Source organism: Cheilinus undulatus, linkage group 13 (genome assembly GCF_018320785.1).
Source record: "Cheilinus undulatus linkage group 13, ASM1832078v1, whole genome shotgun sequence".
Lineage (NCBI taxonomy): Eukaryota > Metazoa > Chordata > Actinopteri > Labriformes > Labridae > Cheilinus > Cheilinus undulatus.
The window spans coordinates 14,515,841-14,542,709 of record NC_054877.1 but is presented as its reverse complement, the minus strand read 5'-3'; the positions used below and the strand labels follow the sequence as shown (position 1 = coordinate 14,542,709).

Here is a 26,869-nt window from a genome sequence, read left to right as displayed (position 1 = left end):
TATGCTACTATGGATTAATTGCTTTGGACTAACTTTATTGTATTCAATATGGATTGCCATAATTTTATCTATCTATATGGGGGTTTCAAGTGGGGATGCACCGAAATGAAAATTCTTGGCCGAATCCGAAAACAGAAAATGAGGAAACAAAGGCCTAAAACAAAAAACTGAAACACTGAAAGAAATTATTATGCCAATTATTAGTAGCAGTGCACTTATGGCTATGACTGTGTACTAACCTCACTAAAATTAATTGCAACTGTATAAATTAATATTGGGGCTTCAGAGAATAAATCAATTACAAAATTATGTAAATATTTATTAAGCACTGACATTCCAACAGTGCAAAATATAAAATAAAATAAAATACAAAATAAAATGTTTAACTGGACCCCACTCATGTATACATTAAATCAGTGGTTCTCAACCTTTATTCAGTCATGTACCCCCCTTCAGTGTCTGACATTAACGGTTGCCCGAATGCCCGGGGCAACTTCAAAAAGCCGACGGGCAAGCAAAACTTGTAAGGCCTTACCCGATCGGGCAAGCACAACTCTGAGCTTTTTTATTTTCCGCTCTCGTTTCTGTTACTACGGAGCCCACGAGTAGCCAGATGCAGTTTGTCGCTGCCTCCATTGGCTGAGCGTGTCTGCTGACGTGCAGACAGCTGCACAAACTTTAAAAACATTTATGAAGGTAAACACTGTCATCAGTAAAGATTCATGGTAGGTCACATCAATAAATCTGTTACCCACATAAAGAAGACAGGCTTTAACTTCCAAATTTAAATGTTTATTATTTTAAATTCGTATTTTATTACCGTCGGATGCGCTCAACAGAGGGGTGTGTGTAAGAGAGGAGAGCAGAGGAAGTCCGTCGGTGGTGTATCTGTTCAGTTTGCTCATTCATTGAGGTGTGCTGCTGTGTTTTATCTGAAGTTTCCCATTTCCTCGTTTTAACTTTTTCTCCAGCCCAATCCTGCCGATGCTCTCTCACACTCATATTTTTTGACAATTATGCTGAGGCGCATCATCAAAGAGCATAACGCACACGGATCACACGTGGAGATAACGTAATATCTAGTGAAAGTTGTCCAAACGTGGGCGTTTTATTTGATCTTTAATGCACTAATGATCATAAATATTGTCAAAAGAGCAGAAATATAAAACCAAATCTCCAAAATGAGGCAGGGTGAAACGATGTGTCTGGAGAGCTGCAGGTGTGAGGCAAGGCTAGTTTTAGTCATTTGGAGGCCCAGGGCAAAGGCTCTCCCCCTTTTACTAAAGGATTAATAATGAGTGGAAAAAAAAATTAGAAAGCATCTCTTTTATGTTAATAAAGTCACAGAACTCCAGTAAATGCCCCAATGTGAGATATAAATACACAAATAATTCATCATTTTCTTTGAAAAGCATCTCCGAACTCAAATTAAGCACATTCTAATATCTTAAAAAATCTTTAGGCCAGGTGGAACTTTTATAACACTGGTGTTGGGCCAAAGATTGGTACCTCCAAAATGATCATTTTTCAGGGAATGAAAAGTTTATAATTGATAAAAATTATATAAATATTGTTTATAAAAACAAATTAAAATCATGAAAAATTGAGACAAAAGTTTTTAGCCTGATGTCAGTGATAGATAAAATAAATATATGCTCATTATCAATGACATTTTGGTTCTTCTGACTCTACACAGACACTTGTATCCCATTTAACCTCATAATTATCCACCAATCCACTGTTTTGTTTCATTTCAACGAAAGATTAACTGATCTATTATCTGCCTTACATTCCCAGTTTGAATTGTGGCTCTTGCTAAAGTATTTTTTAGACAATGTGGCTCTTTGGTAGAATAAGGTTGAGAACCACTGGTCTAACTGTTACAGTTACAGGGTGTAACTGTTGAATAGCACTTTAAAGGGGCACTATGTAGTTTTGAGGAAGACATTTTTAATCTAACAAGAAACTCCAGTTTAAAAACTTAAGAACCTTACACTCTATACGTAATTTTTTCATGCAAATTATTCACACAAAATATTTACATTTCGAACCTGTAGCAAAACAATGCAAGCTTCCAAACCAGCAACATCATTTCGCAGCGCGACATTGCTGCAGATATTTAAGTTTCGCTCCGACGAGCACACATGGTGGTGGTGCCGATTTTGAAGGCAGACAGAGAAACAAAAACGTCCTCCTCGCCAACGCCACCTGATATTTGTCCTCTTCTCATATCTGTCTGTATCAGTGCTTGTGTTTTTGCCTCTGTTTTAGCCTGGTAGAGAGGGAGACAGGCAGCAGGCAGCCCGACATGTCTATGTGAACGTAAATGCGCTACTCACACAACTGGGGATGTTTCTAAACTAACGGGACTTTGGTGAAATATTTACCAACACAGTCTCCTCTGACCTCAGACATACGACTTATAAATGCTCCTCTGACCAGTGTTGAACACAAACAGGTGAGCCAATCTGTGTGCTGTGGAGAGAGTTAACTCCTCTCACCGCGAGCCTCAGCTGCACCCTACTCTTACTGATCATATTTGACATAGAATGAATGAAAAGTCAGTCCCTCCTCTTACAAACTTGGCTGGCACAGTGAATGAAACCGTGAAACAAAATGGCACTGACAGCCGGCTGTGCGTAAAAGTGCTGCGCTACACATGGAGTGAAGGACAGAGAGGTACAATCCTCCTTTTATCTACCGCTCCAAAAAATATCAGTGTTTATCAGAGGACAGAGAAGACACACCGCAAACGTTCGCAGGCCGATGTGATTTTAGAATTTACTTAATATGTTCGCAAAATCGTGTCGCTCCTGACATGCAAAGAAAGGCGCTCTTTTCTTAAATAGCTGGCATGTATTTTTAAATCTCACGTACCCCCTGGCATGCATTCACGTACGCGTACCTCTGTTTGAGAACCACTTATCCAAGCGCGTGCTGGCCGCGGTTTTTGCTTACGTCATCACAGCATTGTGTTTCAGCCTTGTTGTTTCGTGATAAAAGTCTTTCGGCTGAAAACTGAAAATGCAATTTTGGGCCATTTTCAGCTGAAAATCTTTGGTGGCAGAATTTTCGCTGCATCCCTAGTTTCAAGCCATGCACCCTGTAGAAAGTCAAAGCATGCTGCTTGACTAACCCAGGAGCATCTTTTGAGCAGAGCCTTCTTGCCAAGTAAAACTGTTGATCCACTTTTTCAATTAAATGGTTAAATCTATGACGAGATTGGTCTTGACTGAAACATGAAACTTCTATGCTGAAGGTTATTTTACATTTTCCTTGACATGTACCAGTCAGCCAATTTCAAAAGATAGTTCATAAGTCAAGAAATTCCCAAAAGTGTTTAAATGCAACACTGTTAAACAACACTTGGCAAATACCTCGCCCCTTGAAGTCCAACACTCACACAGACCTTGTGTTATTTATTAGCTGCACTTATATATCATGGTTTTACTCCTCTAGGAGCTTAAAATGAACTTCACAGCCACAAACTGTGATCAAACTGTTATTGTAACATATTCATAAAAACACTGGCACTATAATCTACTTCCCTGCATGTGACATCTCTGATATGTTTCAGTCTTGTTAATCTCTCAGACACAGCACAGAGCACTTTCTCCCTGTAAAAATCCTCTGAAATCTGAGATTGTGGCTGTAATGCATGAGGCAGCAGTTGGTTGGGAGTGTTCCTGCTCTGATACAGGATGAGTGAGCGCTGAGTGAAGCCAGATACTGAAGGTGCCTCTGAGAAGTGACAGTGTGGAGGTTAATGTGAAGCAGAGCCCACAGGGCCTCACTGTGTCAGAGTGCAGGAAATTAAAGGAGAATTGACACTACTGAGTAGAACTTTCACATGTGGACAGGAAGTCTTGAGGTTTTCATGGAGATCAAAAAAGATGAGGAAGCCGGAAGAGGAAGGACAGAGAGGTCGACCTGCTGAAATTAACTCTGACTTTCAGACTCCTACTGAGGAGGGGCGGGGCTGTAAATCCAAAACAAGGGGATTTGTGAAGCAAAAATTTGGCTTGTTAAACCTTCACTTCATGTGTAGCCTGTGTTAAACCAGCAAGGGGGGGAGTTCTGAGGTCTGGAGTATGGATTTTAAGACCGGGCAAACATCAGTGCCATGAGATATCGTGTGTTTGGTCTGAAATGTATGACCTGGATTTTACATAGATGATATGACAATTCACCCATGGACACAGAAGCAAGACTGCCTTTGTCTTTTCTTTGCTGCTACTCTGCTTCATTTTTAGTCATCGTCTTATTCTGCAGGTTGTTTTTAATCCTTTTTGGGTCATCTTGTGTCTCTGGTTGGTTTACATCTTCTTCTGTGGTTTTGTTTGTTTTTTTTAATACTTTTTCCAAAAAGCTTTGCATGTTGATTTATGTATATTTTGTTGTGGTTTCTAATTTTATTGTTGTCATTTTACATGAACTTTTACAGATTTATGTTTCTGCTGTTCATCTTTTTGTGGTTGATTCTTATTGCACTTTAATATCCTTTTTCTATCAGTTTAGAGGTTGTTTTTAATTTTGATTTGACTCTTGTGTGTCTTGGTGATGATTTGCATGATATTTCCCTCATTTAGAAATGTCTTTTTGACACTTTGTGGGTTTTCCCTTAAGAAAGCGAGAAATAGATAAAGAAAGAAACAATCAAACCATTGTTGAGATTTCTCAACAGGTGTTAGTCAAAAAAAGACTGAATTAAAGCTTCAAGAACAAATAGCTGTATAAAAACGCACATTAAAGAAAGAAAAATATGTGTCTTTAAATGAAAGCCAAACACATGTCTGTGGAAAAGTACAGAATGATATGAAGGTAGAAATCCAGCCAGGTGGATCATTTAGTAATATGTATCAACCCCCCCAAAAAAAAACAGGTAAAATGCCACAGAAAATGGAATTCAAGTTAATTAATAGAGCACCATTTATACAAAGAACATCACCCTTAACTAGGTCCACATTTTCTCCTTAGGTTGTTTTCTTATATGAACTTAACCTTCTGACATCACCTGAAGGAGCAGTGCCTAAATTTGGGGAATATTAGCAACATCCAACTGTGGGATTCTTGATGCTGACGCTCACTACTGATAGTAACTGTGGCAAACAATGAATTTTTTTAAACGGGTTTCTGTCATTTGGTCCCCTCTGTGGTACTAACATGCAAGATGCAAGAATTCAAGATGGGAAACTCCATGGAGGAGACCCTCCCTATCCATGAATAAAAGTATAAACAATTGTATATATTCAAGTGATTAAACACTAATTTAGATATTTAGATTTATATTATGTTATATTTGTGCCAAGTTTGTTTCTGCTAAATGATACAAGGCTTGATATTACACACTGCACCTTTGAATTAAAAAAAAAATCAGATCATCAAAATATTTAGAATTGATTTGGTTGCTAATCTCTGGCATATTCAAAACTGGTTTTGAAAATTTCCCCCAGCCCTCATCATTTTTTGCATAGAAATAACTCCCTTTATGTATTTTGTTTCAAATTTTACATGAAATGGTGAGCTAAAATCCTAATAAATAAATACATAAATAAATAAATCAGACAAAACACAAACACTAAAAATGCATCAAGATCAATTTTGTTGCTAATCTCTTACATATCAAAAACTGGGATCAAAAACACCCCCAGTATTTTTTTATATTAATCAAAACTTTTTAAAGAGTAGAAATCCTGAAACTGTTTAAGTATTTGGTCATTTTGACGGGGTCTGAAGTAATGTGAAATAACCACATTGAAAACATTACAGACAGTTAGATTTCATAAATAAAACAGAATAAAGGCCAAAGGTCTAGTCTGGGATTTAATTATGTATCAACCTGTTTCAGAAGTAGTTACACGAACAGTGACTCCCTTTAGCTTCATTAGCTTTAGCTAAAGGTAACATAGCCACGCTACCTACATAATTAATGTAACTACTTTCTGTAGTAACAAGGGCTTTAGAAAACGTAGCTATAGCTAACATAGCTAAGTAGATAACGTAGCGAGGCTATATAGCTACATTAGCTACGCAGTTTATGCAGCTAACAGGCCTGAATTAGATTGTTTTCATGGAGGAAAAGTTTTTCCTATAAGCAGACAGTTAACTTGACTTCATTAAATGTTAATAATCAGTTTTTTTTAGGTCAGTTCTTTTAGCTTTTAACTTCTGGCATCCTAACCCTCACTTTAGCCCTAAACAGACATTTAATCCGATTTTATTTCTAAAGTTCTAGCATGTATTTCTGCACTGACAGAGACGGCATCTCACATCAACAGTATGAGAGACCAGCTGTCAGAGATATACGGGAACACAGCTAAAATGATTGCTAAATACAAACTAAGAAACAACTTGTGGAGAAAAAAGTCCACCACCAGAGGGGTTTAAGGTGCTAAAAAAAACACAAGATGAAGCTGAAAAATCACACATCATAATCCTATCCATACAGACAGCCTTTATTAGCTGCAGCATCTTTTGTTGTTGTATAGTAATGATGTATGGTTAAATTTCCACAGCGCACCTAGACTTGCCTTAGGGCTCACTATTGGAAAACCAGGGCTGTAGTCCAGTAGAATCTCACATCAGCTCTTCCAGACGGATACTGTTGTGAGTGCTGACAAAGAGACTTCATTAAAAGTCTTTCATGTGTAGCACAGATACAAATATCCCACATTGCTGCTGCTGCTGCTGCTGCACAGATGTTGAACTGGTGGAGATTTCCCCCTGAACAAAACTTTTACAACACACCAATGACAGCCTGTAGCTTTTAGCGAGTATATATTTCTCATTTATACGTTTTTATTTTTTCTTGGAGCACTACTTTGAGTAAGTTTCCACTCTAAACATGTTATCCATGCCAAACGCAGGCTGCTTTGAAGACTATCTGTGAGTGGTTAGAGCAGCCGAGCAGAGGACAGTTTGTATTTTGGGAGAAGAAGGAGGAGGAGGAGGAGGAGGAGGAGGGAGGACACGGGGAGGAGGACCCATGTGTACACTTTATCTAAAACAGCTGCTCTAACTCTGCTCTGAGCCTCCCTCTGTAATCCTATTCCTCTGTCAGACTCGGCTCCCCATTAAATGATTTACCCATTAGCTGTAATTCACTTTGACTCAATGAAAGGGTTAGAGAGATCCTATCTGAGGATGTGGGGACTTTGTCGAGTGATTACTACCGTATTTGGAAATGAAACGAAGTGTTCAGAGGATCTTAATTGAGATGAGATACTGTTGACAGCATTGCGGTTTCACTGAATTGCTCTTGTGAGTTGAAATCATGTGTGAAGCCATTTATCTGTTGAATGTGTGTATTGTTAGAAAAGGTGTGATTTACAGCTGATCTCCCTACTTCTCCAGGCGCTGTAGGAGTCAGTCAAACCGAATAAGTCCAGCCAAATGTAACCTTCAGAGACAAGACATGCAGTATTTTAAAAATATTTTCAGATATCCACCTTAGATTTTGGCATCCATGCTAGTCAAGGCTGCAGCACAGATGCAGTACTCCTGCCCTCACTGGTTTATCTGAATGTGAAACAAGTCAGCTCCAAAGAAATTAGACAAAGCTAAATTTTTATGAACAAAAACTTGAGTAAAAGCCCTAATGGAGGAGAGACAAATGAATATCTTTCCACCAAGTGGTCCGGTTTGGTTCATTAGGTGCAATTTGGCACTATAAACCCTGATCCTGCCAGCCAGTGTACATTGATGATTGCTCATAGTGATGTAAGTTGTGGCTCTTTTTTGAGATCTGGATCGTTTGGCTCAGCACAATAATATAAGTCGGCCTTTGAACTCCAAAGAGGCCCTTTGTTTGGGGCCATTTAAGATTTTAATGTCTGTTAAAAAATAACAAAAATGGAAAAAAAAAATACTGTCTCTCAAATGGGAGCACATTTATGACACAAAAAGGAGAAAACCTGCTCAAATCACTGCAAAATGTGATGTCTTTTTATGTTTATCCATTACTACCAATGTTGCATGTCAATTCTTTTGACCCATCGGTATGATAGGTATATTTGGAGAGAGAGCAAGTTCCAACACTTCCTTGCTGAATAAAACCTGGATTTTTGGACTTGTTTGAGCCCCTACAGTTTTTCTTCTGCATGTCTGTATACTATCTGAATCCCCCTGGCATTCCTTTATGCGCCATGAACCATGCCATCTTGCTGCGTAATTTTGGATGCCTTTCAGTGCTGCACCAAACAAGCTCTCATGTCATTGGACAGCCTGTGTCCAGAGCAGGATTAAATGTTCAGTTAAAGTACATGTTTACCATGGCTAGACAATTTTAACCATCTGATGAGAGCTGGAAGTGAAAATGCCACAGGATTAATAAACGATGTTCCGTTCAAACATCAGCAATCAAGACCACAATTTCACTTCTTGACGAAGTGAAATAGAATCATGGGTAAATTAATTCAGTGGGTAATAGTTTGGCATTATAATTTCATAATAATGAGAGGTTAAATCAGCCGTGAGATTAACCATGGCACACACTCTCCTGCATATTTTGCAGACTTTCTTTTACACACAGAGGATAAAAGGTGTTTTTTATCCAGTGAGCTGCTGGTTGTGGCTCAATCAAGGAAAGAAGCTTTATTTCTCACATTTGTTAAAGTCTGACTTTGCTAGAAACTGGTCAGAAATATGGATGGGACTGGGATCCTTTAGAGCGAGGTTGTATAGGAGCTGTACAAAGTTAAATTCTTCAGCTCTGATCAAATTTTTGTAACTTGTTGAAATACAGTGAGACAAAATATATAGCTCTCTCTCCATCTCTCTCGAAAAAATCCTGCTGTCTCTATCAGCCTCTCTCTGTAGGACAGTGTGTCTGTTGAGCATTCAGCTTCAGCCTGGTGTGCTCTGAAGCGGGTCCTTTTGTTGTTGCTTCACGTTACGTCACATCCCTGTGCTAGGGCTCCTTCATTTGCATTCATGCTGTGCCTAGGCCCACCTCGTCCTGCTGTGCCGGGGCCGTGAAGCGTGCTGTGCCCGAGCACGGAACAATTGCACTCACATTGGTCAAAAGTACTGGACTTTAGGCTCAAACAGCCCCAGGCACGGTACGGATGGCCTAGTGTGAGTGCGCTTTTAAACTGCTTTAGCCTCTTTGCTGCTCCATCTGCAACCCTCCTCCACCCCAGCTCCTCCTTTATTCTGCTTCTGACTTAACCAATGTCATTCTGTTGTAATTGATTCCTGCTTTTTGTTTGTTTTTTGTTTTTTTTTTACTGCTTCTGCTCCTCATCCTCAGGCTTTTCTGATGGGCATAGGAAGAGCTGTGGGCTGTTCCTGCTTAATGCTTTCCATGTAGGTTCCTGGAAGGACAGGAGGATGCCAGAGATGCCACACTATCAAACATAATTAATGACACTAAGTGCTAATAAATAACTGCTGATAAATAACTGTAAACCGGGTGTTTCTTGACAAAGTTGTCCTGATTGAACTCAAAAACAAATCAATCACTATGGCACAGGTGTAGTGGATCCTACAGAGGGTCAAAAAATGTCAATATCCAAGCAAAAAATATTTCACTTTTTGTCTAGTCAAGAACATTTGCTTCTAAACAAATCGGCATTCTCATGGTGTGCTCTTTGCCTTCCTGGTAAGAAACCATTCACCTTCCCCAGTGCCCAACCGCCTTATCTTATGCTCAAAATATCCATGTCATTCGCTGCCAAAACTATTGATTCTATCAAAATAAAACATTCTTAGAAACTTAAATATTTCAAACAATATCACCAGTGATACCAAACCCAATCCCTGAGTAGCTGCCCCTAACAAAACAATAAAAAAAAACAACTATCGACCTGCATGAAACAATGTGGATAGCTTCAACACCTCCCAAAAGACCCAATAAACCCAAATGAACTTTTGGGTTATGTCACAAGTAGCATTCCCTGTGGACAAAGTGTACATCTTATGTTTTTACCCTTCTCTTACTGTACATCTGTGAATGTATTTTATGACTGAAACTCTTGTTCCTCTTTGTTTTCAATTCAATCACATTTTTTACGGATGAAAATTTTAAAGGGCTGTGTCGGAAGCTTTCTGATTACCTCTTTATCTGATGTCTACCCATGGTCAGTGGTTTTAGGCATTGAAAATAACTGCATCAAAACAATCCATCAATTTGCTAATGGTCTGTAGAGCTTTGGTAGTTCATAAACATGCAACAGTGTTCAACTGAGCTGAAAAGCCACAAAAAAATACAGGCTAAGGTGAATGCAGAAATAGTCTATTTTATTAAGATGTAGTTGGCCAACAGTGGGTTATCCTACATTTTATTTTTTTATGCATCTTTCTTCTATCAGGGATGTGTAACCCGAAGAACTACAGCGACTCTCCGGCCACGTCGAAGAGCACAGTGGAGGAGCTGCACCGTCCGATCCCGTCGCTGTTCCGTGCCCTCACTGAAGGCGAAGCACCGATCAACATGATGGTGGTCTCTTTCCCTGTCGCTGAGGAGCTCTCCCACCACGAGAACCTGGTGTCTTTCCTGGAGTCCCTTGACAGTGCACACCAGAACGTCTCCGTGCCTGGAAACAGCATCCATGCCAGCTATGACAATCAAGGTAATTTCTAAACCTGAAGGGGTTTTAGATCACCTAGCTGTTAGGTTGCGGCCATTGCATGAAAGCAAGTCTTCCAAACTGGTAGCACAGGCTGGAATCTGTCTTGTTTTTATACTTGTCACTCCCTTTTCTCTCTCTCCCTGATATCCTATACTACCAACTGTCTTATTCTTTCTAATTAAAGGCAAAAGACCTAGAAAAGAATCTTAAACCTCAAGGATTATTTTGAATCACTATTTTCTGGCTTCTCAAATACTAAACAAACAAACTGACACAGTGATGATTTCTCTGATTTCCCTATATAGATTGGATGGCTGCAAGTCTCCCCTTCCTCTCCTATCCCTGTTTCTGACTGTACCCACTGTTCCCTTTTCTAACTTAAGGGGCATAAAATGGCCAAGACTTTATCTTTAGAAAAAAAAAAGAGCAGTCATACATGCAAGCATGATATAATATACATGGATACATTAAAAACATGAAGTTAAATAAGCAAATATTATAATAATATATTTTGAAATAAAGCAGCCTAAAGCTCTTACGACTTGGAAAAAAAACAGTTAATCAAAGACATAAACTGTCAAGCAAAAAGAGAAAAATATTTGCTTGTTGTTGAGATTATACAAATTTCTTTGTTAAATTGTCATAAAAGGAGTAACTATTTTTGAGTCTTAGACTGCTGGTCAGTCTCAACTCCGAAGAAATGTGTCTGGCTTTTTAAAAACATTTGGATAAAGGCTTTTCGTACAAGATAACAATGCTTTTCTTTAATAAGAAAAAACATTGTTTATCATTAGCCTTGAAAAGTTGCAGTCTCAAACTTTGAGGCACTTGTGTCACATTTCTAACTTTTGACTAAGTTACAGAGCTTAAGCAAAAATTGTGCATTTCTTACATGCTTTATTGCAACATAATTTTACTGTCCTGTCAGTTCCAGTCAGATTTTTCATTTGCCAGCATGCATGCTCACAAAGAACCATGGCATAATAAAATCAGGTCCGACCCAGAGCTGAAGCAGACTACAAAGTCTTGAATTGAGACCAGTTTGGGTTGGGTCACGTTTGCAGCGTGAGAGCTGCCAAAGACTTCCAGTTCATGGAATTAAACTGGGTCAAAGGGTTTTTCTTCTTCCATTTTTTAATTTTTGTTGTGACTGTTTTGGCTGCTGACCTCTCCTCATCCTCATGCTATAAAGACAGACTCCTATTAAGAGTGTTACCACAGAGCCGGGTCGTTAACTCATTAAGCTCACCCTAACATATGGTTGTACTTAGTTCAGCAAATAAATTTCACCCCTGAAGTAAAAGTAGGAACATTGAGGGTTAAAAGTAATTGCTCTAAAGCAGTGCTTGTTTTTCTAATCCACGTTTACTGGACTTCTGACTCATGTCGTTTTCTTCTTCTGTGCTTTTTTATTTCAGATGGCATGTGCACAGTGGTCTACTTTGATGACTGCGTGTCTATCCGACAGTGTAAACTGTACTGTGAGTCAATGGGAGGTTCCAAGTACCGCTGGTTTCACAACGCCTGCTGCCAGTGCATCGGACCTGAGTGCGTGGATTACGGCAGCAAGGCTGTGAAGTGCATGAACTGTCTCTTCTAAAGTGCTGGCACATGTTGGTACCAAATGTCTGGGTCTAACCAGAGGACTGAGGGCTGTGAGAGGAAACTATGACTGTTATGTGTTAGCATTCCTCACTTACCTTGTAAAATACTCCCTAAACTTTGACTTCTTCCCCTGCAAATTGTTTTTATTCTGCTGTTTGTTTCACTGTATATTTTTAGATATGTTTTCAATAGTGTTTTTTTTACTAGAGGTGTATATTAATAATGTATTTTTACAACTATGGTTGGCTAAATCCTAGTCTCATTACCAAATAAAGAAAAGTTTGGTGACATGAACTTCTTTTTGTCATAAAAAAGTGTTTGAAATTCAATTGTATTCTTTTTCTGTATTTTCTTTAAAAGTGTATAGTATGAGTGGAATAGTAAATGTTTGTCCTACTAGTTGCCGTCTCCTGCTCTAATCTTAGCCTTGTGTTGCCCCAGTCAGGAAACGCATCATTTCCTGGGGAAACAAAGTTGTTATTATACCATTCTGGTCCACAGGTGTTCAGTGCTCACTGACCGTCTCATGCAAGCGGAGGGGAAAGGGAACGTTTATTGATGCCAATCTCTCACCGCCACACACAAATGCTCTTTGTGATGCCAGTGCTTTTTCAAAAGGCAGCAGGGTGCCCTATCACTGATTCTGTTCCCAATTGGCATGCAACAGCAGTTTGCAATAGACTAATGCACCAGACTCACAATGAGAGCTTGTTTGTCTTTTTTATAATATTGAATCATGACCTCATTTTGCCATTGCAGCTGTGGGTTTTGAGCAGACGGTGCCAACCGAGATCAGAGGACTAATGTGTTTCATATGTCAGAATGACCACCAGTGCTCGGAGTTCAACCACAGCACTTGGGAAAGTACATATGATTCAGAACAGCAAGTGGTTTCAACAAATTTAGATCACAGTTGCTTTACCAAACTTTGTTTGACAGTTCTTCTTGTACACAGCCTTGTTTAACTTCAAACTTGTGGTTAAGCGCAAAATGATACCACAGCACACACAATTTCCAGTCATTTCACATCATTCTTGGCCAAGAAAACCTACATAATCTATACACTTGTGGTAACAGCCTCAAGCGACTAAAACGTCTGCGTGTAGACTACATTTCCCATTATGCAGTTCGTCTAGCGCGCAGGCGCAGTTACCTTTATTTAGTATACAGATATCCGGAAGCCCTACTCTGGAACTGACCGAACGGGATAGTACTTGGTAAAGTTTATTATCTTTTGTGTTTTGCTTATTCAACGACAGTACATTTAGCGCTAAATAGAGTTTAGTACATGAAGCTACCTATATATTTTATATTAGTTATCCTGGACCAAACAGCGGTTTAAATCATAACGGAAAGGCTAGCTAATCAGCTAGTTTAGCAGCTAGCTGAACTAACGTTAGCATATGGGCCCCCCTCCATTCAGAGGAAAGCTTCTTCTTTTGACAGTCTAAATGTTAAAATCCCGAAATACATCAGCGCGTATACTAACGTTAGTCTGATAAATATCGACCTAACGAAGTGTGAATGGTTTGTAATCTGCTATTTTCCTTCTGGAAACAGAAAAAGGCAAGAAAACAGAGAGGATAATCTGTTCTCAGGGTCTAAAGATTAGGATGTCAGACAGACAAACAGGCTGTATTAATAGATTTTGTGCTCGGAGTGTTTCCAGGGCAGTTCAAGTAATAATACGGCTGCTGTAGTTCATAATTGTTCATATCTGCCTTTACAGTATAGCGACGTTAACTAAAAATAGCACACAAACTCACCTCTGGACTTCATCTTAAGTTTTGCTACAGATCATCAACCTGCTGTAATTTTGATGAACTTCTTACAACGACAGATACTTAGACTGAGTTTATCGTCTTAAACTTATCTGCATTTTTGCCGAGATTATGCAAATGAACCAGCTTCCTTAAATTTGTACGACCTGATGGCTTAGCAGTTCCGCTGTATGCCTATGTTACTACACTAAACACAAACCCAGCAGTGCTAAACGACTGTCTAAGCCTTGAGTCTATCATATGAAAAGATTTGTACTGATCTACAGTCATTAGGGTTGTGTTTGTACAAAATCACCGTCTCTATGGTTTGTAAAATATAGTTGATAGATTTAGCATGTGTGGAGCAGAGCATAGAGGACATGATTGTTCATATAGCAGAGCCCCATCTTGTGGGAGGACATCATTGTTGCAGTTGTTCAGATTGTACAGTCATCATAAAATAATCAGGATTTAGAGATCACGAAGCAGGAAAGAACCACAGCTTATTTCAATGTGCTTTAACTTTATGTATATAATGTTGTAAGGGTTTGAACCATTCAGTAGGTTTGCTAAAGTAGGCGGTTTCATTTGACGTTGAGGTTTTCAGAAGTTTCAAAATGTTATCACATTGCTAAAAAAGGAAATTTGTATTTCAGCCTAGAGTTAGTGTTTAGGACAAATTCAGTCAATCAGACTGTTTTGTTTTGGATGTGTAAAATAACTGTTTCTGTCAAAACCATAGACCTTAATTTCCATTTGATTATGTCGATTATGGTGCTGTCAGTGCTATACTATGGTTTTACAGTTGCAATTGATACAGTGTTGCTTTTGCTCTAACTGAGAGCCACACAAACTGAAAATATGCAATTTTGATCTTAAAAGAAGATAAATTGGTTGTGATTGAGAATGAATGAATTCGCCAGGCAGAGTTGGATAGATCCTTAACAATCCCCCCAAAACTGTAATATTATTCAGTTTTTAAGTTAAAAAGTAAAAATAGAGATGCAAGTTGTAAAACTCATTTAACTGCATAAACTGCTGTCTGTGTGACCTGCTCTACACAGAATCAAAAACAAAGTCCTTAAAGTAACCGATTTCGTCATTGATGTGAAAATGGAAGTACATTGTGAGCCAAAAGAATAACTGAAGAATCATTCACAATTTGAGATGATGTATGCACTTTTGTTCTGTATTATTATTCTAATTTTGTCTCTGCAGGTGTGATGGAGAGGTGATGTGCCAGACAGAGAAGTGAAAAGGCCACAGCAGCCATGACTGAGTGCTTCCTGCCCCCCAGCAGCAGCCCTGCAGAGCAGCGCAGGGCTGAGCACACAGGGGGAGTGGCCCGCACCCCCAGCTCCGAGGAGATAAGTCCCACAAAGTTCCCAGGCTTGTACCGCACCGGGGAGCCATCGCCGCCTCATGATGGTCACCACCATGAGCCCCCTGATGCTTATGTGTCAGATGATGACAAAGAGCACAGCAAGAAGAAGAACAAGTTCAAGAAGAAGGAGAAAAGGAGTAAGAACTTATAATTTAATGTATCATTAACAGCTATAATATACTGTAAAGATTAACAGTTTGGAAAAATTTATTTGCATGGTGTTGTGGGGCTCTACTAACTTTTGTAGTTCTTGGAACTATTTTGAAACAAAAAAAAAAATCAGGCTGGAATATTATATTAATATTTAAAGCCTGTTATCAAAAAGTTGAATTCAATAACGGACATCACTGCTGAGTTTTGATTTGCGCTACTTTTTTACATTTTTATGTTGCCTTAAGTTGTAAGCAATTTACCTGATAATATCATTCAATTTCATGGAAAAACAGCGCTGTTGGACAGCATGAATTGAGCATGAATTGACTAAATGGTAGCATCTGGATCATTTGTTTCTGCCGTAGGGCCTAACAAAGTTCATGGTTAAGTATTGCTGGGGAAACAAAGTTGTTATCACTGACATGCTCAAACCATGTTTTAGAGTTTCTCTTAGGCTCCAGAGCATTAAATGCTATTTTCATGGGGATTATCAATGAAAAGGAAAATGTAGAATAGACCAAACAAAACAACAATACAGTGAGATATCAGTATCCTTACTTGTGTGATGCAGTCATTGAAATATTGGCGTTACATATACTTTAATTTATAAAATGGAACTCTAAACAGATTCCTTTGGTCATACTTCATGGCTCCTCATGGTGGGGCTTATGAAATGAATGACAGTGGGTCCGTTCAAAAGGTCTTTTCCTATCCACTTTTCCTTAACCCCAGTGAAAAACGTCACAGGGTCAAGGAAAGGTGGAAGTAAGAGGACAGGAAGGGAGAACAGCGGTGATAAGGGAATCCGACCGCACTTTCCTTTGGAGGATGTTAGGGACGTAACGTGTTATTTGTGTAAAAACTACAATTTAACGTTGATGAACTACGAAATTCGCGCCTACCACTCGATTCTATCTCCTTGTTTTTATGAGCAGCGAATGAAACGTGAAAACCTTGGTGATAAATATAAGCTCATTAAGATTTTTATATGCTAAAGTCTCTTCAGGATGAAGTGTGACTGTGAACATCTGGAACAGCAGAAACTTTTCTCTTAATCCAAACTGTCTGCAAAGTCAATACAACTAGATGAATAATATTCAAGTCCTTTTATTTCACAATAATATAGTTTTTTTTTATTCCCTACCTATCTATTTTCTTTAATTTTCTTTCTGCTCATTATGTTTCACTGTTTAAAAGGCTAGTAAAGTTACAGTCAAGGTGATCGCTTGTTTTGATGAGCATTCAACAGGTGTGTCACTTTAAATGAAGTTTACGCAAAGAATTGTAGGTCATCTCTCCTTTGGTAAAGGATGGATGGTCCAGTGTTTCCTAGGATTCCTTTTCATTTGGAGAATTCGAACAGCCTTTATCATGGCCAAATACTTCCGGGTCGCTTCACTCAGATAGGAACCTTCCTGAGCAAAATGGACTGTTTGAACGGGCCCACAGACTCTGACAAAGAAGTTGTCAGGGTAATAATGTAAAATGAGAAAAATATCAGTCAACCCCATAACCTCTTTGCGTGTATGTGTATGTGTATCTCGTTAGCAGCAGAATGCTACAGGAGGAGAGGCTGAGAGCAGATTTTTCACTGGTTATCAATCTTGGATGGAATTCTTTGGGATGAAAAATATAAAAGATTTAGAGCACAAAGAATGTTTGTAATGAGTTTTCAACAAATTTGCAGAACTATTATGGAGAGTTATGTGATGGCCTCAGGGTGGGATTCATCTGCATTCATTTTTGAATAACATTGAGGATGCACAAAATCAGATTTTTATGATATTCAATATACTGATATTTCCAAATTAATTGTAGCCAATACTTACGTTGATACGGATACATAAATGCAAGTCAGACCTAAAACTTAAGTCCCCAAAACATAATATAAAGTTTTAGGGTGAACAAAGAAGCAAACGTCAGTCCTTAAAAGCACTTGTAAATTTAAGGAATGAGGATGTTCAAATAGAAACACTTCAGCTGAGGTAGGTCTGTAGGTTTTGTTTATAATTACAAAAAGTCATTTCTTCATAAGAATCAAGCTAGCCTCAGCTGATATTTAAATCTGATATATGCTGATATTTACAGCCAGTATATTCATGTAAGTTTTAATATCTGCTGATACTGATTATTGACTTTTTAAATAAAATATCATGCATCCTTTTTAATGTCATTATTTCTGTGATTAGTAATTCGCTGGACTTTTTTGACAGCATGACTTTTATATCCTTCAGTTAACCAGATATGATGTTTAATTATATGATTGTTTTGCAATGTATCAGTTAGTGCAGAATCTCTATCTTTATACGATTGCCATCTTAGGTCATTTATCACACCTTGTTGTATCATTTCAAGTTGTGAGTTACTCTATGATTCCCTGTAGAATATGTTTGTCCTTATACTTTTACACACTGGAGATGCTAAGTATATGAATGATATCAATATCAATGATATCAGGTTTTAGAGATGCAGGATATTATCAGCATGATATCAGAATCAGCAAATATTAGCACAGAAAGTCAATTAGTGGTATCAGAAGTTATGAAGATTTCTGCAGATATTTATGACTGATACATTAGCAGAGGTGAAAAAGTTAACAACTATTATACTCAAAAGTACAGTTACTCTGGTTAAAATGTACTCAAGTAAAACTAAATAAAAAAATATTTAATTTAAAGTTAACTTAAGCACTGAGTAGCTACTATAGGAGATGCAGAGTGAAATATGATCTTCTCTTATTGGCAATAACAGCAAGAGATTAGATCTTCAACCAGGTGGCTCAAGTAAAGTCACATCTTTATAATAAAGTTAAATAGACAGCAAAAATGGCACTGTCGATTAAACTTATATACAGTTAGATGTAACACTTTAAAAGTGTCTATATTGGTCCACTCTACATGTGGTTAAACTCTTGAAAATCTGTGGCAATGTGGGTCTCATCTGAGCAAAGCAGAGAGTCAAGCTCATAGCAAGGCAATGCATGCAGATGAAGAATATGCTATGTGTGCTTTATGAACACCAAAAGTCACAGTTGGGAGCTCTAACTCAGTTGATAAGCTCACACATGGTGCAAACGTGTCTCACATCAACAACAACAACAACCACCTGAGGCATGAGCAAAGGAACCCCAGCAGGGTTCACTGTACAACAGGCAACATCTAAACACAACTGACCACATGTAAGAGACATCTTAACACTTTGCTGGAGGGCATGATGGGGAACAACAGTTGTTTTCGTTGTGATGTGGAATCATTCTCTCACTATATGCTACTGTGTAGTCAACAGAAGTGGAAAAAGAACAAGTACATTGTACTTAAGTAAAAGTACGAATACTTTTGGTTAAAACTTGAGTAGAAGTAAGTACTGATTTCAAAATGTACTCAAAAAAGTCCAAATACCCTAAAAAATACTCAACTACAGTAATTTGAATAAATGTAATTAGTTACTTTCCACCCCTGTGTATTGATTGTAAATACTGGCCTATGTTGTCTGTGAATACTGTGTATGTGAAGAACTTGCAGAGTTTTAGGTTGAACTTTGAAGTGTCATCTAAGAACTTAAGTTTTAGGTCTGGACTACATTTACATGAATATAGGTATCAGCTAAAATGACTTTGTGAATATCAGCCTTTCAGATATTGACAAAATTCCACTATTGCCCATCTCTATTTAGTTTTATACCAGTTAAGAACTAAATAACCATTTCATGTTACTAAAGGCTTCCAAGGTAGTACACATGTAGTTAAGAGATAAAAAGAGCTCAATACTTTCCCATCCGGTTGGCTGTTGCTGCCTGCAGCGGTGAGAAATGTTCCTGTTCTGAGAGCATTTGTCACTGAGCGGTTGTCAGGCTCATTGTCCACATTGTATCAGCTTTTTCCATTTCTGTATTTAGCTCTTACACTGGGGGTACAGTGGGAGAGAGGAAGAGATGGACAGTTTCAGAGCACACCCAGAGAGCTTGGTGAAGGTGTGTCTCGAGCAGCAGTGTGATAGAGAGACGAGAAAACCCAGAGTGAAGATAATTAGAGGAGACAAAAACTACGTAGAGGCCTTTTAACAGTCTTTGTGACCACGTTGTAGCTGTTTGTGCTGAGCTGAAATATCTTAATTGAAGCTGTTCTTGAGAGGAGATGCGCAAGGTGCAGTGGGAGCTATGCTAAATCAGAGGCTGACCTCTTTTCCAAGTCCCCGTTCTCCCCCTCCTTTGCTGTCTTCTCTCTCTCACACATCTCTCTTCCTGTATCTATTTCCCTGCTTTAATGACTCTGTCGTAGGAGGAGGAGGATAAGAAAACAGGGGTGTCTCTCCTCAGATGTAACCCTATTTCTGCCTGATCCTGCTCCGTATTTACCTTCACAGCGGAGGGCTACGCAGCCTTCCAGGAAGACAGTTCAGCTGACGAAGCAGAGAGCCCATCTAAGATGAAGCGCTCCAAAGGAATCCATGTGTTCAAGAAGCCCAGCTTCTCCAAGAAGAAGGAAAAGGACTTCAAGGTGAAGGAAAAGGGCCCCAAGGAAGAAAAGGCCAAGGATAAGAAATCTAAAGACCTGACGGCTGCAGATGTGGTCAAACAGTGGAAGGAGAAGAAGAAGAAGAAGAAACCGACAACAGAGGCAGAGCCCGTTCCAGTGGAGACCCCTACATTTAGGCCCATCTTTGGAGCTCCTCTGGCTGAGGCAGTCAAGAGGACAGCTCTGTATGATGGCATCCAGCTGCCAGCCATCTTCAGAGAATGTGTGGACTACATTGAAAACTATGGCATGAAGTGTGAAGGCATCTACCGAGTCTCAGGTAAGGATACTGTGACATAACTTTGAAAAATGCAAAGAAAATGCAACTAGTACACAAACATATCTCTGTCTTTGTTGATTAAATAACTTTTTCTCCTTTAGGTATGAAGTCAAAGGTGGATGAATTAAAAGCAGCATATGATCGCGAAGAGTGCCCCTGCCTGGAGGAGTACGACCCCCACACGGTCGCCAGTCTCCTGAAGCAATACCTCCGCGAGCTACCGGAGAACCTGCTGGGCCGGGATCTGGCTCAGCGCTTCGAGGATGCCTGTGGTCGCCAGGTGGAGGCTGAGAAGGTGACTGAGTTCCAGAGGCTGCTGGCTGAGGTTCCCGCAGAGAGCCGACTAGTTCTCTCTTGGCTCATCACGCACATGGACCACGTCATCAGCAGGGAGGCTGACACAAAGATGAATATTCAGAACATCTCCATCGTCCTCAACCCAACCATACAGGTTAGAGGGGGGGCAGCAGGATAAGAAATTTATGATTGATTAGAAAACATGGGAACTAAATTGGAAAAAAGTAAAGTAAATGAATAAAAATGCAGCAGTGAGCAGGAAACTAAACATCAAATAGAAAAATGGGCTCAGACTCAAGTGTACCTCAAAGATAAGAAACATCCCCCTAGCAACAAACCCACCAAGTTTTTATTGGATCAAACAGTCAGTTCATCTCTGAAACTCTGGCCCAGTTTAGTGAAACTAATTTGTTCCCATAGGGGACATCTCTGCTGCTGCTCCACTTTTCTCAGTCTACCACAGCAGTAGCCACAACACTGTTAAATAAACACTTCTTCCAATTAATGAGTTGAGCCTGGGGTCACTTTAATCAGGCTGAGTAAACATGCTGGAATTTGTTTTGTGGAGAAGGTGGCACAAAGACAACTCAGATTTATACTATAGACTAATAAATCAAATTCAAACACTATCTCATGTGCACCAGATTGGGCAAAGCTCTACAGCTGCATGCTTTGTGTTCACTGATTCTTTTTCCCTTTGTGTTCAGATTGGGAACCGTGTACTTTACATGTTCTTCACACACGTGAGGGAGCTGTTTGGAGACGTAGTCCTGAAGCCAGTGGTTCGGCCGCTACGTTGGTCCAACATGGCAACAATGCCGGCGCTGCCCGAGACTGCTGAAAGCATCAAGGAAGAGATCAGAAGACAGGTGAGTTCAGACCCTCGAGGGGTGATTTCATCAGTTTGATCAATGAAGTATCAGGCAGAATTAATTAAGGAAAAAATGAGGAATAGCCCACCGTTTTGGGAAAATACCTGCTTGTTTGTATCCTGTTTAAGGGAGAGTTTCTACTCCTATCTGTCTTTTCAATGTAAAATGAAGCCTGATGCAAAACATAAACTATATGTTTATAAAACTGCAATTTAGCATTTTCACTCAGTGGTTTATGTTTGAATTAAAATGATATGAATGAAATGATTTAAGGTTTAGAGGTGCTCTTATGTAGACGTTGTCTTGTTTGTTTTCAGTACTCTTACTATGCTTAATTTGCTGAAAAATGACAAATATCTTCCTGGTCTAGCCTTTATACTGTTAAGATTTCCTTTTCTCTTTTATCTATCAGTGTAAGACTGATAGTGATTTCTTGGTAACATCTGAAGTAGGTATCAAAGTTGCACATACAAATATTTAGTGATGAAGCAGGAGTTCAAAATAAGCTGATTATGTTCTTTAACATTGTTTCTTCTTCTTGGCACATTTTTATCTTTGCCTCTATTTCTTGGTGTGCCAGATCTTAATATAATCACCTGTAACAAGACGTTCTTGCCATTTATTTGATTTGCTCTAGTACATCACATTTCAGAATATAAAAAGCTTCAGGCTTTTAACCCTTTAATAGAATTTCCAGCTTTTTGTTAGAAACTGTATGAAGATGAGTGCTAATCCTTTTCATAAGGAATAATGCATGTTCAATTAGATGTTTGCATATTAAAAGGAGGTGCATATTTCAACTATAATTGAGACTGTATAACCTTTCTCTTGAATTGGTTTCTGCACCTTTATTTCTTACATATTTTGATATTTATAGATTACAGATTCCTCTAATGGCTGTTTGTTCAACTCCTGCACTCAGCTTTAGTTGTTGTGGAAAATTTATTACATCAGAGATAAAACAAAAAAGTGTTTGTTTTTTAGGAGTTCCTGCTGAACTGTCTGCACAGGGACCTGCAGGCGGGGGTGAAGAATCTATCCAAAGAGGAGCGATTGTGGGAGGTGCAGAGAATCCTGACTGCTCTTAAACGTAAACTAAGGGAGGCTAAACGTCAAGTAAGTTCTGTCTGGATACCACAAATACTTGCATTTGTGTGTGATGCTCTTCTTTACAGCTACTCCTGCTCTAGTGTGTAATTCTACACAGATTTATATAGTATCAGTGGGATTAAATTAAGAATATCAAACCACATAATACAACAAGTACAACATCAATAAACTCTGATCTTCATTACAACCACAGAAATCAAGTAACACCTCTCTGTTGCTGTCTGAACTAAGATTGACAGTAAAAGGTTCCCTATTGTTGTTCTATCTTTTAGGAGTGTGAGAGCAAGATAGCCCAGGAGATTGCAAGCCTCTCAAAGGAAGATGTTTCAAAGGAGGAAATGACAGAAAATGAAGAGGAAGTCATTAATCTCCTCTTAGCACAGGTGAGTCATCCAAAGAAACAGAAATATTCCAAATCGTCGGCTTTAAAGAACATAATATCCTTTGAAAGGTTTCCAAAAGATTTAAGCTGTAAAAAATACTGAAGTGTTAGAAATTGCCATGCCTGTCCCTGTGATATGGAATTGTCGTTATTTACGGTCTTTTTTTTCAGGAAAATGAGATCCTAACGGAGCAGGAGGAGCTGATCTCTCTTGAGCAGGTGCTTCGTAGACAGATCGCAACTGAGAAGGAAGAAATCGAGAGACTGCGAGGAGAGATTGCAGACATACAGAGGTAAGAGAAAACAAATACGTCATGGTTGTTAAGATGTTGTAATAAGATATACTATTGTATTTAAGGTCTTAAATGTAACACAGCATTGTGTTCTTCAGTCGGCAGCAGGGTCGCAGTGAGACAGAAGAATATTCATCAGACAGTGAAAGTGAGAGTGAAGATGAGGAGGAGCTGCAGATGATCCTGGAAGACCTGCAGAAGCAAAATGAAGAATTGGAGGTGAGAATGAGTTCAGAGCTCAGAAGTGTGCACAAAAGTTACAGTAAAGCAGTAATAGAGCAAGAAAATTCTTTATTTGCAAGCTCACTATGACAATGCTCAAACAAAAAAGAAAAAAACATTTTTTAGATAAAATCAAGCAAGTCAAAAATAGAGTTTAAGACATAAACCATAAAATTGTGCATACTTTAGTTATGTAGGTAAACTAAAAAAGAGTAGTTATAGACTTGTGAAAGGTCATGACAAAAGCAGTAATATAGAGAGGTAATTTACATGATTATGAATTGACAGTCTTTGATAAACAGCTGGTAACAAGAAGTATACCAGTATTAAAAAGATAAATATTAGGGATGCAACTGATGCACAGACTTTAACATCAGTGTTTGCCAATAGCCACCCTTTTGACAAACGTTGGTCTTCTGTAAAATAATGTTGCATGAAAAGAGATCAGAAACCATTTTTTATCTGTTGTGTCTTAACAATTTTATGCTGCAATCTGGTATACCTAACTGCTTAATCAAGTGAGAGATTTTTCACTGCTTACAAGAACTCATGCCAGAGAAACTCTTATCTATCTACATAGTCAAACTCCAGTGAAAATAATGGCGTATTTGGGGTGTTGCATCAAAATAAGTGATATTTGCTGTAATTTTTACAATCAGTTCATTTCTAATAATACAATTAGAGAAATGTAAGCTTGCAGTGACCAGTAAATTATAGTAGCATCAGTATTATACCAGTAAAATCAATAAAAAAGAGCAGATATTCTAATTCCAGAGCTACTGTAATATCCGGAATATAAATCGCCTTGCTATGTAAGCCACAGTGTGTGTTTTGGAGTCTCTCAAAGGAAAAGACAGTTTGCATTGTCCTCTTGGATGATGATTTCTATTTCTGTCAGCAAAGTCCACAACATGCTGTTTCCATACAGTTCTATTGCTATTTGAGATTACTACTTGAATACCATCTATTTTTGCCTTATGGAGTTTGCTCATCTACTAGCTGTAAAACGGTAACTGAGCTCCCAGCCTGTGGTGATTGCTGTGGGTGATTGTTGTGAGGCAGACTTACAGCCTGTGAGCTGAACTGTCCTCCTCTGTTTATCATTTGTTTCCATTAACTATGTAGTCTTTTCACTCAAACCAAACTCCAGAAGGGTTATTTACTTAACAGAAAAATCCTCCACTGCAGGATTATGGCCTAACAAGGGAGAAGCAATAGTTAAAAAAGGGAACCAATCCCAGCTAGTCTGTCTGCATGGCTTTGCTTCACAGCTTGTTGTCAGCTGAGAAGCAAAAGCTTTTAAGACACACATATGGGAGCGGGTTTTCAATCATGTTAGGTTGCCTGCAGTGGGAGATGGTGGCAGCTGCACTTGTGATCACAGCAGCACACATCAGCATATATATGGGAATACTGTTTGTTTGGGTATGTGGGACACAGCCAGTTTTTAGAAGAAGAAATGGGTATTAAAAGTGCATCTACACAGCGGGGTTTACCATATCTCTATACTCTTCAGACTCTTTTTTTTTTTTGTACTAAAAATGAGGTACCTCATGATATTTAATTTCACTGGAATTCTTCTTTATAATGTTACATTTACAACTGTAAAAGTCTTCATACTGGTTGTTTTGGATCGTTCCATTACACAAATTTTTTCCTTTAGTTTGAATAAAGTTTGTGTAGTTCTGAAAAAGTCTGCAAGTATACATGGGGGTATTGCTTGTGTCTTTATATTCAGATGGAGGATTTTAGATGTTGTTTTCCTTCTAATAAAGTTTAAAGTGTATGGGCATGAGCACACAAAAAATGGTTCTATTGACTGTAAATGCTGCCATGGATGAACTAGTGGTTTTTACAAGCTCCGTCTGTGTCTTTTTCCTCTGTAGAACAAAAACACCCACCTGAACCAGGCCATCCACGAGGAGCAGGAGGCCATCTTGGAGCTCCGCGTTCAGCTTCGCCTCCTGCAGAGCCACAAAATGCAGCAAGAACTGACCGTCCAGCCGCCGGCCGAGCAGGCCCCACCCACTCAGCCGAGCCCGGAGCCCCGCAGTGAGGAGCAAACCAAACGCTCTGTCACTGCTGCAGCTGTAAATGCAGACGCCACAGCTGCTTCTGTCGCTGCCAACGGAAAGGCAGCTAAGGATCCATCAAAACCTTCACCAAACAAAGACAGGAGAGACACCAACATGTGAGAAGTCTTCTCTCAGTGATGTATTTGTTGGCTCTGTGCTGCTGTACGTCAGTTGTCCTGTAGTGTCACTCATTTTCCACTGGAGATTAGACTTTGCTGGAGTTCACTGGGAAAATCAGCTTTACATTCAAATCGCTTGATTCCAATTTGTAAACAAAAATAATCAACATAGAGTAGCTGCTGTAGTGGACAACTGGCTACTGTTGAGAGACCAGGGGGACCATATTATCAAATCCACAGTGCCAAGCCTGTATGAAGGAAGAATAGGGGTGAAAAAGAGAAATGAAGGGATTGCTAGAGCAGGTAAGAGGATGGAAGTGAGCGTAAGAGATGGGGGCCATGTCTGTATACAAGCTAGAATTATTTTTTACTGGTTAAGTCTCAAAAAGGAGACCAGATGCTTTAATCTCAGTCCCTGTATCTCAATATGCTCATTCCTTAGATGCAACGCTGACATGTTTGGATAGAGACCTCTGTGCCATAACTGAAGATGCCGGACTGGACACGATTCCCCTTTAGAACCACTAACACAAGAAGCTCTTTGAATAATGAAGAATTTATGATTGGTCTAGCTATATATTATATATTTAAATGGTATTCTGAAGAATACTGATGACTATCTAGAAATCCATTGATTTTAAATGACAGCTTTTTAGTAATATATGAATATATGTATAAATATATTGTAGATGCTTTCTTTTCTTTGAACAACAAATGCACGTAAACGCAGTGGCGTTGTACCTCGCCAACTGACGGAAGTGGATGGAAACATAAATGAACAACAAATATGAATAAAACATCTTGGAGACAGTATTGTTACAGCCACTCTTTGACTTTTTTTGTAGTGCAATCATCTTCTCTGTTACTCTGCACAAACAAGATACGACTTTCCTCTGATTTCACAATGGAGTAAAAAATCTTTAGAGATGGTTTATGTCACCAAAATGTGTGAAGATACTTGTTAAGTTTTGTTTTTACTCTTGATATGTGGAGTTATTGCTCTTGTCATCAGATTGAAAGTGAGTAAAGTCAATCATTACATTTCACAGCTGATATGCGACTGTAGCAAAGTGCTGTCATGGATGATCATAATTGATATTTAAAGCAAAGGCATGGCCTGGCTCACTTACGGATTCTGTACAATATTGTAAAATTGCAAACGTACTGGGTTTTTTTCAGCTCGTGTTTTGTCATATGTTTCTTTTTTTTTTAATTATTATTGACCTGTGTGTA

General features: G+C 38.8%; 2 protein-coding genes across 3 annotated transcripts in view; both read left to right on the top strand.

Annotated features, from left to right (window-relative positions):
• twsg1a (twisted gastrulation BMP signaling modulator 1a) overlaps window positions 1–12,470 on the top strand; it is a 32,730-nt gene extending 20,260 nt beyond the window's left edge. Inside the window, exons 4-5 of the mRNA XM_041803693.1 lie at window positions 10,311–10,571; window positions 11,990–12,470. Coding sequence (XP_041659627.1) covers window positions 10,311–10,571; window positions 11,990–12,171 — 443 coding nt within the window. The 3' untranslated portion in view covers window positions 12,172–12,470. The remainder of the gene's footprint in view (window positions 1–10,310; window positions 10,572–11,989) is intronic.
• Window positions 12,471–13,328: 858 nt separating this feature from the next.
• ralbp1 (ralA binding protein 1) lies at window positions 13,329–26,447 on the top strand. 2 transcript variants are annotated; one of them, XM_041803297.1, is made up of 11 exons: window positions 13,329–13,393; window positions 15,155–15,457; window positions 19,835–20,266; window positions 20,368–20,717; window positions 21,271–21,432; window positions 22,420–22,551; window positions 22,818–22,928; window positions 23,099–23,220; window positions 23,319–23,439; window positions 25,329–25,633; window positions 26,079–26,447. In XM_041803297.1, the coding sequence occupies exons 2-11, from the start codon at window positions 15,208–15,210 to the stop codon at window positions 26,101–26,103; spliced, it is 2,010 nt and encodes a 669-aa protein (XP_041659231.1). In that variant the 5' UTR covers window positions 13,329–13,393; window positions 15,155–15,207; the 3' UTR covers window positions 26,104–26,447. The 2 variants fall into 2 exon arrangements, with proteins under 2 accessions (XP_041659231.1, XP_041659232.1); XM_041803298.1 differs by having other exon boundaries at window positions 25,329–26,447.
• Window positions 26,448–26,869: the final 422 nt, after the last annotated feature.

Bases quoted from the DNA above. Each gene is read 5' to 3' on its own strand.
- ralbp1 (XM_041803297.1), top strand. From the start codon at position 15,208: ATGACTGAGTGCTTCCTGCCCCCCAGCAGCAGCCCTGCAGAGCAGCGC. The intron at 23,440-25,328 runs GTGAGAATGAGT...TTTCCTCTGTAG, and splicing joins AGCAAAATGAAGAATTGGAG to AACAAAAACACCCACCTGAA. The intron at 25,634-26,078 runs GTGAGAAGTCTT...CTCATTCCTTAG, and splicing joins GACAGGAGAGACACCAACAT to ATGCAACGCTGACATGTTTG.